Genomic DNA, 17679 nt, shown 5'->3' with positions numbered 1-17679 from the left:
TCTGCTTTTTTAATAGAAAATGGTTTCACTCATTTCTTTTTCATAAGTACTGGTTTAATGTGATTATAGTAGCAATACAGTTTATTTCTCATGATTTCTACTTGGAAAAAACAGTTTTCTACTTGGAAGAAACAGTTTGTACTGATGCTGTAAAGTTTGACTTGGGTCATAAACAAGCCTTATACATATGCCACAGGGCTAACAACACTGCAAACCAGGCATGACAGTGTAGATTTCATTGAAACTTTTACTGAGCAATTTGGAGGATGTAGATCTAGAAAATTTCATCAAAAGGTCAGATGCAACACAAACAAGGAGCAACAGTTTCAAGCTCAACAAGCCACAATGTAGGACTGAGAACAGGCGATGCTTTTTCACCCACAGGGTTATAAACCCATGAAACTGCCTACCCACCGAAGCTATAAAGGCCAAAACTCTTAACTTTTAAAGCACAGCTGGAAAAGATCATCAAGGCAAATGGAAGGGGGGGGGGGTGGCCTTCATAAATTCAACCTGAGTAAACTCAGGTAAATTCATTTTCTGAACAAATTCAAACATTTCTCCAGTCTGATACATTGCCTCTGATTATTGCCCTCTTTTTTTTTTTAGATATATACAAGAGACTCTTGTTACATTCTTGTACAGCCACTAGTACGTGTAGCGTTTCGGGCAGGTCCCTGGAATACGATCCCCTGCCGCAAAGAATCGTTTTTTCATCCAAGTACACATTTTACTGTTGCGTTAAACAGAGGCTACATTTAAGGAATTGCGCCCAGTAAATCCTCCCCGGCCAGGATATGAACCCATGACATAGCGCTCGCGGAACGCCAGGTGAGTGTCTTGCCACTACACCATGGAGACTGTAAACTTTTCTTTTTTTCTCGGAGACTTTTCTCTCAGAAAATGTTTCATCCATGTCAGAAGTTTCTTAAATCGTACGGTATATACAAAATGAGGAACCCATGTCTTACAGACACATTTTATAAATATTTTGGTTTAGTCAATACATGGTTTGTTTCATCCCAAGGCAAATTTTGCAGCTGTTGTACGTGGTAATGTTTCACACTTATAATGAGAGAACTGAGTTTAGCAGAGGTACAGCACTAGTAGTTGATATGACTAACCTACATACAAGTTATTAGTGGCCTTCAGTTGACACTTCACCTCCCGTTCTCAGTGAAAGACTGCCACAGCTACCTTGGAGCCTATTGTCCATCACCATCTCTCGTGTCGATGGCAGTCATAGGCCAGCAGATGCTCATCTTCAATCAACATCATCACAAGTACAGCACTTGCTGCAATTGTATTACAACAATCACCTGAAAAATTCTACTATGAAAGCAACAATATATTTGATGGAAATTATGGAATAACTATATAGTATTCAGTAATGTCTTGGTTCAGGATCACTTGTCTCCAGGGCCTGCCATTGCAGAGACATTTCCAATTTAGCAACATGTTTGCCAGTGTTTTCTATATTTATGCTACATTTTATTTTATTTTATTTATTATTTTATTATTGCAAATAAGAGAAAAATAAATGTTTGTGCATATTTTGGCAATGCAAATCTCAATTATACATATTTTCCCTGTTATCCAGGCACCTAAGCTGGATAATTGAAAGTTAACCAGATCATGATCCTTTTATTTTATCCAGACTTCCACTGAGCCAAGCTGTGTCCAAGCGAGACACCACTGTATACTGAATATATAGTTAAAGCATTAATATAAATCAAACATTGGCTTTTCCAATATTATAATAAATATTGGTTTTCCTATGAAAATGTAGTGATATGTTTTTGCATGATTATATGAAGGGGAAAAATATTATAAATTTGTTATCAAAATTATATTTATACTGTACACTTAAATGAATTTTTACTTGTGCCTTATGAAACATACTTCCTGGTTAGTAATAATTATGTATTGTAGTATATGTAGAACCGGTCACTGATTCATCCATAGGCTAATTGATCAAGGTCATTACTTTTAGATCAGAATACAGCCACCTCACACTCCGTTGAAATGGCTTGAGGTTGTTATCAGAATTACTTGGGCAATGACCTTGACTATATGAATTATTCTTACTATATAATATCTTAATAATTATTAATGGGTTCTGGAACACATCTAATATGGTAATTATGCACTCAGTTTTGTGAATTTTGATTTGGAGTAAATGCTTTCCTTGTACGAGCTCTTGTGAATTGTATAGATCTGCTGTATTAAGTTTAGTCAAATCTTGTGGCAGCATAAATTGTACCGTGCATAGAATACATTTTTCTTTATACGTTTATACATGCATTGTAGTATAATATCTTGCTATAATATATAGTGTCTGTGGTATTTGTATTTTATGTAATTAATAGATCAACTAGACTGAAGAATCCCCCCATTAATGTCTTGGTCATTGCATGTTTATTATCTAAATTTCTGTAAAGGATTTCCCCTGTAGAACATTTGTATAATTGTAGGCCATATTGTAATAAATAATTTTATAATGAATTATAGTTATTTTATACAGTAATAAACTTCAATATTCTCTAGTTGTTATGCAGCTATTAAACAAATTCAGAATTTTATGAAAATGTTCCATCAGATGAACATAATTTTAAGATATTTTTATTTCAATATCATTATATAAGCCTAAATATAATTGGTGTATATAGGTAATAATAACACAGTCCTTTCATATTGTGTACCTGAAAGAGCCAATTTAACTTTAAAGATTTACAACATTTATTGCCATTAAAATATGATAGGTAGCTCCTTGCCCAAATTGATCACATTATACTGGTGTATGCAGTTACATACACATTTTCCTGATAAGTCACTAGTGTCTATTGTACATGCAAAATAACCATACGAAAGAAGAGCTTATTTTAATATTTTTGTGTACAAGTTTAATGTAAACGTTTGTCACCTTGTTACCATCTCAAGTTGCTATCATGATTTTTGCTTAAACAAGTAGTAAAATATCAGAGTTGAGACGGTACAATAATTATGTTACTTGTTTATGTATGAATGCTTTCTCAATATGATCTGAAGGGTCATTATTATGAAGTGTGCAGTTACTGACACAGCTTAAAAACAAAGGAAACTAAGTAGTTTTATAATTATAGTACTGCATATACAGTACTTAATTTGGTTAATAGATGTCATGTTAACTGAGGCAGAGAAAATATGTCCAGTACTGTACTAGTGCTCCAAATTGATAATTGATGTTGCTGTATCAATCAATTCAAATCAGATAAGTAAATGCTTAGTTATTGTGAATGTGGAACACATATAAAATTAGTATAATTTTGTTGGCCAATTAAAACAAACATACCATGACAATATTTTAGCAATCATTTGATTGGTGGTTGTTGAGTGTCAGAATCTTATAATTCATTAATATGAATAGTGACCAATGTCTTTGTGATCTTATTTGTGTTCTCTTGTATATAAATGTAGACAATTATGTTCACAAATGTGGATATTTATTTACTATAAAGAAATAATAATACACAATTATTGGAAATCATTGTACATGTTAATTTATGGAAATCTCAAAAGTGATTTGGCCTCTTACAAATAACACTGTAATCTAAACCCATTAATTTTTACAATAATAGAAAACAAAGAATATACATCCTGCAATAATTTCACATAGAAAACAACAGATTGCCTTTCAAGTTATTGCTGCATCTTGGACAAAAATATTGTTTGCCATATGACTGCTCTTATCATTACATGGTAGTTTATAGTATGTCAAAATTTGTCTTTTGTAGTTTCCAACTTTGTATTTAATTTGGTTAATAAATTATTATGTTTAGGGATTGTCTATAAACCCAACTTGTTGTAATGTGCTAGAAGACCTCACCATGATTTTAGGTAAGAGAAGAGATTCACAAAAGGGTAATGTGTAAATGTACTAATCTCTAACAAGTAGATTGCATAGTTTTGTGATAAACAGTATATTTGTTTTAATAGTGTTTATTTTCTGGGGGGGAGCCCCTTCGGTTTCCTGGAGCTAACCGGGCTGATATGAATGTATTAGATCCTGTGATCAGTCAATGTGCTTGAAGTTCTAGGCCTACCTGTGACCACGAGCCAGAACCTGGCCCCCTCAGAGAGGCATGAGGAGCAATGGCCTATAGAAACCCCTGTGTGGTTGGAAGCATTTATTACCCATATTCTGGTTAAAATATTGCTACTGAAAGCCAAACTAGTGTACAGAACTCCCTAAATGAAAACAAGTGAACAAGCATGACGTCACCACGTCACCGTGCCACTGTCTGCACAACCACCCTTCCCTGGGAGGGGAAAGGAGGAGTTCCAGACCCTTCCCCTCCCCTACTGTTCAGGCTATCCACCTAGCAGTTTTGTGTCTGATGTGAATTGGGAATGTTGTGCTACCCCGGCTCCTGATTTTCCAGTCCTGTGCCTTGTGGTGGTGGTGTGCGAGCCAGGAGTTATTTCACAAGTACTCGGGTTGCATGCGCCTAGGGTACCCTTCCCTAGGTGCCCTGTAAGTACTGCCCTTGAGGCTTGGGGCCACTTTCCACAAGTCACCTTGGAGTCTACCTCTGCAAGGCCTTCTGCTGCTCAGTGATTGATTGCCCTTGGAGTCAGCTGGGATGTTTCATGCACCTCTGTTTGCCTCTGGGTAGGGGTAGTTTTGTCACTGGTTGGGATGCAGGGTACTGTTCAGCTAGTTTTCACCCCTCATAGCAGCCAACCCTGCTCCATCTGGGCATGTTGTCCTTTTGCGGGGATTTTTCTTTTGTTTTTGTTTCCCCTGCCAGGTGGGGGGGGGTCTGCCCCCTAGGTTTTAGTCACACCCATTTATATCTTAGTGGTCCTCCACTTGGCCCCCGTGAATGTACACGTCTCAGGGGTTCCGCTTTAGTAGTTTGGTTACTTTGGGCACCGGTTAGCAGTACCCTGCCTGGGCGGCTTCTCTTAGTGAGATATGCGACTAAGGGCCCTGGAAAACCCCGCTGGGGCTCTTTGGTAAGATGGATGCGACCCCTGGTCCCCTCTCACTTCATGCGAGTTTGAAGGTTGACCTGTCCCCTTGTCTCAGGGTAACACTCACTGATTGTGCCTCCGTCATGTTGCCTGTTGGGTCGGTGACACCTTCGACCCGGAGTCCTGTGAGATTTTTTCCTTGTTGGTACTCCAATACTCTCAGTCCACTGATCATGATAATCGGGTGCAGGCAGTTTCAACATTACATGCCTGGTTTAGGTTGCTACCCTGGATGCCCCGAGACTGCCCCGTTTTGGTTATAGGGACTTGGACTTCGGGGTGTTAGTAGCTTTGACTTTGGTTCAGTCTGTGCCCCTTTGTCATTTTCCTGCTGTTGTTCGACCTGATCCTCCCCCCCTGCTGCCGGCCCTTAAGTGTTTGAGGGGTTTTGGAGTTGGGACAGGGTTTAGTTGGTGTTGAGACTTAGGCAGTTTCGGGGAATGCCCCTTCCAGTGTGGCGACAGAGGCATTTGAGCATGTTCCCCCAGCCGTAGCTTCTGGGTCTGACCAGTGGGTCCACTTCGTTCCTGTTTTTTCGACTGCTCCTGCCTTTTCTTTTGAGGCAGGGGACATGGAGGACGGCTCGGCCCTGGGTCTTCATGGGGAGGTTTACAGGGCGGGGCTTGGGCCCCATTGGACCCCGCTTGGGTTTTTGTACCCTCCGAACAGGGCTTGTTGTTACAGGGAGTGGGGTTTTCTTGTCCTCCCTCGTCGTACGGGTTGGATTTGGCTTTAATCCCTCCCCCGGGTTCGGTTCTGTGCTCCCTTGGGTTCTTTGGTCCTGTCCTTCCAGAGGTTTTCAGCCTCCTGCATTCCGCCGCATGTGGTGCAGGAGGCCATTGCGGCTTACCTCCTGCACGACCCGAATTACGCCTCCATTTTGGATCCTTCTTCTTTAGGAATTGGATCCTTCTTCTTTAGGATTTGGATCCTTCTTCTTTAGGATTTGGATCTTCTTTTCCTTACTGGGTTTGTTATGATGTTCCGGAGTCATCCTGTCTTGCAGACTGCCTTTTTCTCGTGGGAGGCATGGCATACGTTCTGTCAGTCCCCCGCGCTTGAGTAGCGCAAAGCTCATACGATAGTCCAGGTTTTCCTGGGGCGAATTTGTGTATCTCAATGCATGCTTGTTTTCCCCTATCCTTCCTCAGGATGTCGGTATTGTGCAGCTTCACATGCAGATTCCCACCTTCTTGGCTGCCCTGGTCACTGAGGACTTGCGTGCCTGCGGCTTTTTGGCGTTGGTCTTGCGGTTCTTTTCCCTTCTCAAGCTGTCCTTAGACTGCCTTAAGGAGGACGTAGAGGCTCTTGGGGCTGTTCCTGGATCTGGTGCGTTGGTCTCGGCTGTGTGTGTGCCGTCTGCTCTTTTGAAACTGTTCGCGCCAATCCTGCGGGATGCGGGGTCACTGTTTTCCTGCTTCTCATCTCGCGTGTTGGCAGGCAGTGCTTGCTACCTCCATGGAATCCGGTTGGGCCCTGGCTCTTAGGTTTTCTTTGCCGTTTTGTCCTTTGATTTTTGCTGAGTCTGCGGTGGTGCAGTATCTGCAGGCAGCTTGTTCCAGTTGTCATCCCATGTCAGACTTGTTGGTACCCTGAGGACCCCCCCATAGGGCCTTCCAGGGTCATGCCTGGGCTCAGGGTTCCTCCTGTCGTGGTAGGCCAGAGTTGCCAGTTTTGGAGCTGGCACAGCCTTTGGAACCGTCTTTGTCTGGCTGGCTCTGTGCGGACGTTGGGTTCGTGTACGGGGTGTCGGGCCTTTTGTGGATCATCTCATAGACAGGGCAATGGGGAGGGGGGGGAGGGTTGCTCTGTTTGCTCGAGCCTGGTCCCATGATTTGTGGGCCTTTCGAGTTATTTCATACGGCCTGAGGTGGCGTTGGGTGGCCCCTCCTCCTTCGGGGGGTTCAGGGTTGGCGGGCCAGGCATTTTCTTCTGTGCTCTTTCGGGTCATCTCGGAGTGGGTTCATTTGGACGTGGTTGAAATGATGGCATCCCTCCGGTTGGTTTCCTGTCTGTTTCCAGTTCCAAAACAGGACTGCACAGACCTCAGGTTCATTTTGGACTTGTCCCGTCTGAACCTGTGGGTTTATTGCCTCTACTTTTGAATGATTACTCTGTCCCAGGTTCGTCTTATCTTGAACCCAGGCTCTTGGATAGAGTCCCTGGACCTCCGAGACGTGTATTGGCACGTCCCGATTCATCCGGGGTTCAGGGACTGGCTCAGTTTTGTTGCGGGGCATCAGGGTTAGTGCTTTCGTTGTCTTCCATTCGGCTTGAATTTGGCACCTCACGTTTTCACATGCCTTACTTACAGGTGACTCGTCTGCTGAGTTCTCGGAGTTTGGCTTTCCTGGCCATTCACATTCAAGGGGTGTCCAACATTCTGGCGGATGGCCTGTCTTGGTTCCTTCCCCTGTCCACGGAATGGACGGTCGACACCGACTCGTTCAGTTGGCTCTGCTGGACGTTCGGGCCTCCAGAGGTGGACCTCTTCGCGTCAGAGTGGTCGAGGCATCTCCCATTGTATGTGGTGCCCTTCCCCAACTGTGAGGCTGTCGGGGTCAATGTCTTCAGGCAGGACTAGTCAAGGTGGGGCTACCTGTGCCTCTTCCCACTGGTTCTGCTGTTGATCAAAGTCCTAGCTCGCTTGAAGACCTACCAGGGAAGAGTAGTCCTCTTGGCTCCTTGGTGGCCAGCCCAGCCTTGGTTTCAGGCACTGCTTGCTCGGTGTCCAAACCCGAGGGTCTTCCTGTGACTCCGCCACTTTCAACAGATCGGACCGGCCCGTTACAAAGCTGGTTCAATCTTCTCGTGTCTTCGCGTCTGATCTTTTTGATGCAGGTCTATCACCACTTGCATGGTAATCAGGTGGCTTCATTGATGGTGTCCCACCTGTGTGCTTTGTCTCAGCGGCAGTATGAAGTTTCGTGGCAATCCTTCCGTTATTTCATGTCCCTTCGTAGGCTTACTTCTGTCTCGATTTGGGTTGTCCTCTCTTTCCTTTCGTGGTTGTTTCACGACCGTCATCTTATGCCGAATACTGTCACCTCATATTTTGTGGCGCTGGTGGAGCCGCTGTAGGTTGCGTTTGGGGTGGATGTTATTTCTGCTCCATTCTGCAAGTTGTCTCGTGTGTTGTTTCACCTCCGGTCTGCTCATGCACCAACTTAGCCGTCCTGGTCCTTGGACCAGGTGCTCTCCTTTCTATTTTCTCCTCGGTTTGTGGTAGTCTCTTCGGTTTAAGATTGTTTTTCCAAGGCTCTTTTTCCTGTTGGTATTGGCCTCTGGGGGTCGGGTTGGGGGAGCGTCATTCTCTCCTCCAGTGCAGGGGGTTTCTGCTCTTTTGGTCCTGGTAATAGGTTTGTTTGTTTGCAGCTGTCTCCCTCTTTTCTGGCGAAGAACAAGTCGGCTGCTTTCCAGAGGGATCCTTGGGTTGTTGATGCCTGGTTGGTAAAGCCGGGAGTGCATCATGTGTTGTGTCCAGTTGCGGCTCTCTGCCGTTACCTTTGTGGCTTGGCCTCTGGGGCCAGGGATGCGCTTTGGGTTGATCCGGTTTCCCTCCTTCCCTGTTCCAGGGATCGGTTCTCCGAGGTCATCCACAGTGTCATTTGGTCCAGCCAGCCTGCAGTCTATCCTAATGCCCATGACGTTTATAAGTTTGCTTCATTGGCTGCTGTCTTTGGTAACATGTCTTGGGCTGACATACAGGCACGGGGGTTTTGGAGGTCCAACAGGATCCTGGTCACTTACTACCTTGTTAATGTTCCTGGGCCTAGTTGGGCCTGTGTCGCATTGGGTTAGTGGTTAGATGGTTAGTTAACCGTCTACCACTTTGTTTGCGAAAGTGAATTTTCTTATATTTCTTCGGCATCTGTGTTTAGCTAATTTAAATTTATGATCTCTTGTTCTTAAAGTTCCAGGTCTCAGGAAATCTTCCCTAGCGATTTGATCAATTTTTGTTACTATTTTGTATGTAGTGATCATATCACCTCTTTTTCTTCTGTCTTCTAGTTTTGGCATATTTAATGCCTCTAACCTCTTCTTGTAGCTCTTGCCCTTCAGTTCTGGGAGCCACTTAGTAGCATGTGCGGTGACAGTTGTGATATCGTGCTCGTTTGCTCATTTTCATTTGTGTAGTTCTGTCCAACAGTTTGGTTTTCTATAGAAATTTGTTAACCAGATAGGGTTTGTTTTGGGGGTGCCTACCTTTCTAGGTGCCTGACCCGGTCAATGGCAGACATAGGATGCTTTCAACCACACAGGGGGTTTGTATAGGCCATTGCTCCTTGCGCCTCTCTGAGGGGGGCCAGGCTCTGGCTCGTGGTCCCCGGTAGGTCTAGAACTCCATTATCTTCGACTGATGCCAGGGTCTAATACATTTATATAAGCCCAGATAGCTCATGGGGAGCCTCCAGGTCTCTCCCAGAAAATAGGGTTTCATTACATTCAATGCTGGTTTTTGGGTGTTACTTTTGAATAATGGGTAGGTTGGACAGCTTTTTAATTCGTTAGGAAGTGAATTCCATAGACCAGGTCTCCTTATTTGCATAGTGTTTACACAGATTAAGTTTGACTCTGGGGATATCAAAGAGATATTTATTTCTGGTGTGATGATTATGGGTTCTATTACATCGGTCAAGGAAGAGTTTCAGATCAGGGTTTGCTTCTAGGAACAAGGTTTTGTACATGTAAATGGCACAAGAGTATGTGTATGTAGTGAGTTTATTTTTAACATGTTGAGGGATTTAAACAGGGGGGCTGTGAGTTGTCTAAAAGCAGAGTTTGTTATTGTTTTGATAGCAGATTTTTGCCAGGTGATGATGATGGGCTTGAGGTAGTTTACAGTGATTGAACCCCATGCACAGATACTGTATGTAAGATAGGAATAGATTATCGTGTAGTATAATGAGAGGAGAGCAGAGTTTGGTACATAATATCTGATTTTTGAAAGTATACCGACTGTTTTTGAGACTTTTCTGTGCAGAGCTCCTTCAGCTCCCTGGAGCTATACCTGGTTGATGTGTTTATATTAGACCATGGCAACAGTCAATCGAAGGAGTTTTAGGCCTACCGGGGACCAGAGCCAGAACCTGGCCCCCTCAAGAGAGGCACGAGGAGCAATGGCCTAAAGACACCCTCATGTAATTGGAAGCAGTCTTTGTCTGCCATCTACCAGGTCAGGCACCCAGAAAGGTAGGAATTCCAGAACAAACTACTGCTGATCAAAGAATTGCAAACCGAAAGTCGAACTAGCAACATATCTCCCCAATCAAAACCAAGGAAACAATCGACACAATCAACTTGAGAATGGTCCAGGATGAACTGAAACATCGTTGTCCCTTCATACTTCAGCCACGTTATTGTGACTCTATCGCCTGCAAGGAAACAAATATGACATCACCACAAATGCTGCGCATCCGTCTGTGCCACCCCCCCTCCTCCCCGGGAGGGGGACGGGTTGCTGGGGTGGGGGTCCCAGAGCTCCATGCCGGCTGCTTTCCTCAGTTCACACTCTGTTGTGAGGGCAAACGGTTGATCGACTCTGGCTCCATCCTTTGAGCAATGCTGCAGTGCCGTGTTGTTGTTCAGTTTGGTATCGTGAACCAGGAGTAACACAAGAGTACTGGGGCTGCATGTACTTAGGGCCTCCTTCCCTAGGTGCCCTGTAAGTACTGCTCTTGCAGCTTTAGGGTTATCTTCCCTGAGCCGTTCGGGAACTACCTCCGCGTGGTTCTGTTGCTGCTTGGTGATTGCCCGCCCTTGGGGTTCAGCTGGGGTGGTTCTTACTACTGTTTGCCCTTGGATAGGAGATAGTTTTCGTTGTTGGCTAGGGCACGAGGTACTGTGCTGCTGTCTGATACACGCATAGCGACCGGTTCTGTTCACCTGAAGACGATGTGCTTTTGCAGGGTTTTTCTTTTGTTTTTGTTTTGTTTTGCCAGGCGGAGATCTGCCTGGTGTGGTGGTAGGACCACTTGTAGGATATTGGTGACTCTCCACTAGGTCCCCTGTGCTTGCACACATCGCAGGTATTCAGCTTTTAGATTGTTTGCTTGGTAGCTCTGGGATAACCGGTTAGCAGTACCTTGCCTGGGCTTCCCTTAGCAGTCAGCCTAAGGGCCCTGGAAACCCCCTTTGGGGCTCATTGGTCAGATGGAAGAAACCTCAGAGTTCCACCTCGCCTTGTGCGAGTTAGAAGGTTGCTCTGTCCCCTTGACTCAGGGTGACACTCACCATCTTTGCCTCCACCGTGCTGCTTGTTGGGTGAATGACACCTTTGACCCGGAGTCCTGCGAGTGGTGTTCCTTGCTTGTACTCCAGTTCTTGTACATCTTTTCACAATCTTTGGCGGCTTTGTTTACAATTATTAAACAATTGATGAGCTCCGAAGCACCAGGAGGCTGTTTATAACAATAACAACAGTTGATTGGGAAGTTTTCATGCTTGTATACTGTTTAATAAATGTAACCAAAGCCGTCAAAGATTGAGGAAAGATGTTCATGTTCGTAAGTACTTGTGTAACTGCTTCGTGAGTCTAGCCCCCAGGTCCATAAGAACACCTATTAGTATTTTCCCATTCATTGTGGGTTCAGTGCTTGGCTAGGATTTTGGGTTGGACACAAATCCTACCACTTTTGGGCTCTCTTCGTGTTTAGCCTGTAGCCCTACGATGTTTTCCCGGTCGCAAATGGTTCTTGATTTTGGCTCTCGGAGATTATGTTCTGGCCTACCTCATTGCATCTTGTGGTTGGGACTAGTTTGAGATGCCATGTTTGCATCCCCCTCTCTCTCTCTCTTTTAGTGACAGGTTTAACTCAGCTTGCCTCCCATCTCCATTTAATTATTAATTTAAAGGTGCTGTCTCTCTCGTCAATATTCTAGTGCTTCTGTGGTCATCTAAATTTTGTGTGTGGATTGTGTTTTCCATGGGCAGTATGTGGCTGAATGCTCTTTATCAATTGTTTAAGTATATGGCACAAGTCTGCTCAAAGGTCTCATAGTCTTCCAATGGCTCAGAAGAGTGTTTTGGTTTGCCAGTTTTCTCTTAGAGGTTTTCAGGGTTAAGTTCCATGGCATCTTCCCTATTCTTCCTTTGAGCTCTTTGCCAACATATTCAGTGAAGGGTGTGACTTTGTGTCCAGCCTTCATGGTGGTCCAGCGTTTGCTCATATCAGCGTGAGAGTGATGGCACTGGTGGTGATGGCACTTTGCATCAAATGTGCTCACATATTGCTTCTCTCAAGGAGGCCTCCTTTCATTTAGTAAGCAACAGGATTGACCTTCCCCAGGTGGATCTTTTTTTGGTCTGCATGCAACCAATATCTTGTTATTTATATGGATCCAATTTCCATTAATGGTATATTTATGTTGAATGGGCTGCAACTCAACTGGAACTAGTAAAAAGACAACTTATTTGTTTCCTCCTGTGGTAGTGATGGTGCTGCTACATGGTGTTATTTGCTGTAGTGGCTGCTTACCTAGTTGGTAGTTAGCAGAGTGACAATTGATGTTATTTTATTTGTGTATTCATTTAGTGGTGGTTTGCTGTGTCTAATGTTTGTTCTTTCGTGTGATAACGAGTTGGTCTCAGTGGTGGCTTGAATTAGATTTGCAACTGCCTTCATGCTCCAACTACATGACCAAACTACAGTATTTAGAATGTTACTGGCCTTATTGAGTGAACAGATCATTAGAAGCTAATGGGTGGAACATGTCTCTGTGGACTCATAATTTGTGCTGGCTCAATCAAGCAATCAAGAGCTGTCTCAGAGCTTCACAGAGCTGATTCTGTGAAGTGAATCATTTCACTTCACCCAGTGCCCTATTAATTACAGTACAATACTTGAACTGATTCACTAATATTTTCATTCAGTATTCAACACTTTGATGCTTCTTGAATTAAGCTACATAGCTTTCAAAAGGAAGCTATGTAGTCATTAAAGAAGGACAAAATTTGAACAGAGTTACAAATGTAAAATGTTTTATTACTATTAATTTAAAGACATGTGTATCAATTTATTTGTTTTTATTTATTTATATACAAGACTGTACATTGGGGTTTGAGTGTTACATTGTTGCAAAGCCATTAGCATGCATAGTGTTTTGGGTAGGTCTCTAAGTTACGGCAACTAAAAGTAATAATAGATACATTGTAAGTTTAACATAATAACTACATTACAAACTAATATGGATGAAGTTGCATGTCTTGGGTACTAAATTGGTTGAGTGTATAGCGCAAGTTATAGTTCGAGTTAGTAGCACAAGGTAAGAGACTATGAGGATGAAATTAGGTACTTTTTGGTTACTTCTAAATAAAGTATAGGTTAGACAATTTTGTAATTCAATTAATTTACTTAAACTATATCTAGTAAACTCTTTTTACTATTAATTTCTGGACTCATATTCACACCAAACCCAATATTTTCTTATATTACTGTTTACATTGGCTTAGGTTAAAGTGTTTATTGGGTTTATTTTTGTAAAGTTCTACTATAGTAAAAGAAAGAAATTAACTTCATAACAAAGAAGAAAATAAAGATCTTGACAGCAACATTGGCACTCTTTTTAAATGAATATTAGCACTTTCGCGCTCTCCGCGAAGGTCACTCAGCCAACAGTAAGTGCTCAGAGCGTTTTGCCGCGTAAGCGTAAAAACAAAAATGTTTATACTCTTTTTACTCTCATGACCTTAGTTCTCGAGCTACGTATTTCATTTTGGTACCAACGTGTTCGCAATAAAATTCTCTAGAAGAACATCAGTAAAAAAAGTCACAAAACGTATAGGGATACCAGCACCAAATAAATAACTACGAAGATGACTCGCCGTGAGCACCAAACAGCAACAAAATGTTTTTACTCTTGGGATTGTTATCACCTCCACACTTGTTCTACAGCGTTAATTTTGGTATCAATGGACTCGCAATGAAATTCCCAACACGGTGATATGAATATAAGCGTAGAATAATGATGCGGCCCGCCTGCAAGAGAAAGTGGTGAAATTGTTACCCGGTATCGGTGACGGGACGACGCACGGCGCTTTGAAAGTTTATACTTATTTCACTCTCATGACATTAATTTTCTATGTACGTCATTCATTTTTGTGTCAATGTGTTCGCAATAGAATGGTCTATGAGCCCATAGGTAAAAAAGATCAACAAAGCGTAAGATAGAATAGCGCCAAATATAAAACAACGCTGGAACATATCAGTGAGCGTCAAATACACACGAAATGTTTTTACTTTTGTTATGTTTGTCAAGTTTATACTTGTTGCACACAGTTATTTTTGGTTGTACATTGATCGGAATAAAATTCCCTAAACAGACATATGTATATAATACATGATATGGGGGAAGCATTACCAGTATAAACGGCTAAAGTCACCCACCTGCAACCTGTTTGGGACATAATACCATTTGATCGAAGTGGTCCACACCTTTCATGAACTTATTGTACAATGCAGCCTAGTGGTGAGAAAGAGAGCCTCATGGCGCGCAGTTTGAAACAAACCCAAAGTAAATCGGATAAAAATTGAATTTTATACAAATATTTTAAAATAGGACATAACTTTATGTCCACTATGCGTTAGCGTTAGACGAAACAGGACTCACCGGTGAGTCCGGTTAGCGCGAAAGTGTTAGATGGTTGAAAGGTGATCAAATTTATTTTTATCTGCTGAAGTTTCATCTCTATAACTATTAAATATAACTTTCTACAGTATTTATAAATAAATAAATAAATAAATAAATAAATAAATAAACACTTATGCTTTTGATATGAGTATTCTTCATAGCATGGTAAGCTGAAAAATCCTGAGGCTTCAAAGTGTTGAATTCTGGCCATGTTTTTAAATCTGTATGATAACTCTGTGAATAGATTTTGTTTAATACCGTTGATGCATTTGATTTTGCCAGGTGTATTAACAAAGTTTTGTATTTTAATACTATTTTAAGCTGCATTCAACAGATAATGTGCATGACTAAGTAATCCAGTTAGAAAATGCCTTACTGCATCAGTTACTGATATGTAGGAATTTGTCCATATAGTTTGTATATATTTTGAAGTGTGATTGCAGTAACCATATAGTGAATAAAACACACATTATATTTAACTAATAATAATTTTAGTATTATAGCAATCAAACTTTTTATACATTTTCTCTAAATTAAGAGAATAAATTCTATCAGTATTATGTTTTAATTGGGCAACTGGTATTTTGCTTCCAGTATAAATGAAACTAGATAGAAAGAGGTGCAGTACCTGACTTTTACAGAGCGTGAATAATTGTGAAATGTGACTTACTCAAGCGGTTAATTTACAGAAGTAACAAACACTACACACTTGAGCTGGACACAGTTTCTCTATGTTAAGGCAACATAGATTATGACTTGCAACACAGGTCTCAAATTATATAAAAAATACTTTATAATGACTTTATTCACCAATACAGTACTTAAAAATTATGTTACAAAATATCTCAAGAGAGTGGTTCATTTTAACAAGGACTCGAGGTATTGCAAAAGACTCTTGGTCCAACAAACTAACACTTAGTTAACAAGTCACTTTACTGTGTAATCCATTAACAATTCTAACTTTCACCATAATTAATAGTTTAATATACATTTATGCTCAGTGATACTCTAGTGATACTTTATGCTATGTTGATACTCTAATATCAACATAGGGTCATTTCAAATGACAGAGAATAACAATGCACAGGACACGTGCTACAGGGAGTGACACAAGACACATTCAATAACAGATAAAGCGATGGAAATAATGCACAATTTCCACTATAAATTCCTACTCCTAACAATTGAGGAAGCTCCACCATGTAAATGTCACTGCACTTATCTAATGTGAGAAAAATTGCCAAGTATCAATTTGATATTGGAGACCCTCCTCTGAACATGCCCACCAACCAAGTGAACGAGCCACCAGCCTGCGTTTTCCTCAACTTCCAGGGTTCCAATAATATTTTCTTTTGAAATCATATTCCCCATCTTATTTCATATTTTGTCTTGTTGAGTTCTAAACTGGTTTTCTAAATTTAACCCTAATTTTACAGCATGTTTTCCAGTCACAGAGTGTACTTGGGACTATTATTTGACTTCTTAGGTTTTTATATACATCGTTTTAGAGAGGAGTACAAAATATGAAGTCTATGCTCCCCCAGGATCTTCATATTTTGTACTATTGATTTTATAGAGGGGCACAAAAAGCAAGCTTTAACATTCCTAAGACTAGTATAGCACATATAATAACTATATTAGTTCTTAGTATATACACTAGGCTTAGGATTGTTTGGACAAGTTAGATTAGGTTAGTTCAGGGTCTTTAGTTACATTTCTAATTTTTAGAATGCCATTTAGGCTGATTCAATAATATAAAACAATTATTTTTGGGGTCCTATATTACATTTTTGTACAAATGACCAAATAGTTGCTGTAAATATTATCATGTCAAGAGAATGGGCTGGACAAAACAGACCACAGAGATAAAGTAGAATTATGTGGTCTCAAAACTCTCCAGCTACAAGTGTACTTACTGCCAAAAGTGTCTGGACAGGAGAAAATAGATAAATAGTCTCCTACTTGAGTAAGTTAACATACAGACAAATTTATCTACCTGGTAAAGGACAAATATTTTGCATATCCATTGAAAGATGCTTTGTTCACTTCCCATTCTATAATTATTGGGTGGCCTTAAGGATGGCTGTGTACTAACATATTTGACACCTAACAAATAGGATCAAGTTGATCCAAATTCCAACAAGCCAGAAGAGAAGGTATGGCTAGCATCCAGCACCACAGTCAGATGGGCTTGGTTAACAGATACACATGTGTCTCAGTTTTCTTTGGTAATAAATTCAGGAGGCAGAGGTTATGGAAGGTGGAGCCAAACCCTCCACCTGGCATCTCTTCCTACTGCACTGAACAGAGTTTTGCCAAGCCTAGTAGTGCTTCACAATTGCTAATACAAATAGGGAACAAAAAAGTGCCTGCAACCAAGTGCAACTACATTAGAAATAATGTAGCAGCCACTTAAACATTCCAAGAATCCCATGTACGTACTACAAATGACATCTGCACATTCTTCCCAAAAAATCCCATGTACTACAAATGACATCTGTACATATTCCCAAGAATTCCACCTAATACAAACATCAAGTTGTTTCCCCATCAATCTATTAACTAGCAGCTCTGCTCTAAACTGAGTCAGAGGTTGTAAGGCCATCTGACCACAGCATCGAAACAGTCTTAACACAATGCTAGAATCCACTCAGTAAAACATCTAAACTATTGGGACCGACTAAAGAGCCTAAAACTGTACTCCCTTGAGCGCAGGCGGGAGAGGTACATAATAATTTACACGTGGAAAATATTAGAGGGGCTGGTCCCAAACCTGCACACAGAAATAACATCACATGAGACCAGAAGACATGGCAGGATGTGCAGAATACCCCCATTGAAAAACAGAGGTGCAACTGGTACTCTGAGAGAGAACTCTATCAACATCAGAGGTCCGAGACTGTTCAACACGCTTCCACTACACATAAGGGGCATAACTGGCCGACCCCTCACAGTGTTATATTTATATATATATATATATATATATATATATATATATATATATATATATATATATATATATATATATATATA

General features: G+C 41.4%; 1 protein-coding gene across 32 annotated transcripts in view; it reads left to right on the top strand.

Annotated features, from left to right (window-relative positions):
* LOC123764935 (microtubule-associated protein futsch) overlaps positions 1-17679 on the top strand; it is a 229995-nt gene that overhangs the window by 200542 nt on the left and 11774 nt on the right. The window contains exon 29 of one of the 32 annotated variants that reach the window (XM_069333229.1): positions 1178-3817. The exons of the other annotated variants lie outside the window; for them this stretch is intronic. Within the exon in view, the coding sequence (XP_069189330.1) occupies positions 1178-1180 (3 nt within the window). The 3' untranslated portion in view covers positions 1181-3817. Of the gene's footprint in view, positions 1-1177; positions 3818-17679 lie in introns of those variants that run through there. 32 annotated transcript variants of the gene reach the window in all.

This window comes from Procambarus clarkii, chromosome 29, assembly GCF_040958095.1.
Source record: "Procambarus clarkii isolate CNS0578487 chromosome 29, FALCON_Pclarkii_2.0, whole genome shotgun sequence".
In the NCBI taxonomy this organism is placed as follows: Eukaryota; Metazoa; Arthropoda; class Malacostraca; order Decapoda; family Cambaridae; genus Procambarus; species Procambarus clarkii.
This window is presented reverse-complemented; position numbering and strand designations above follow the sequence as displayed.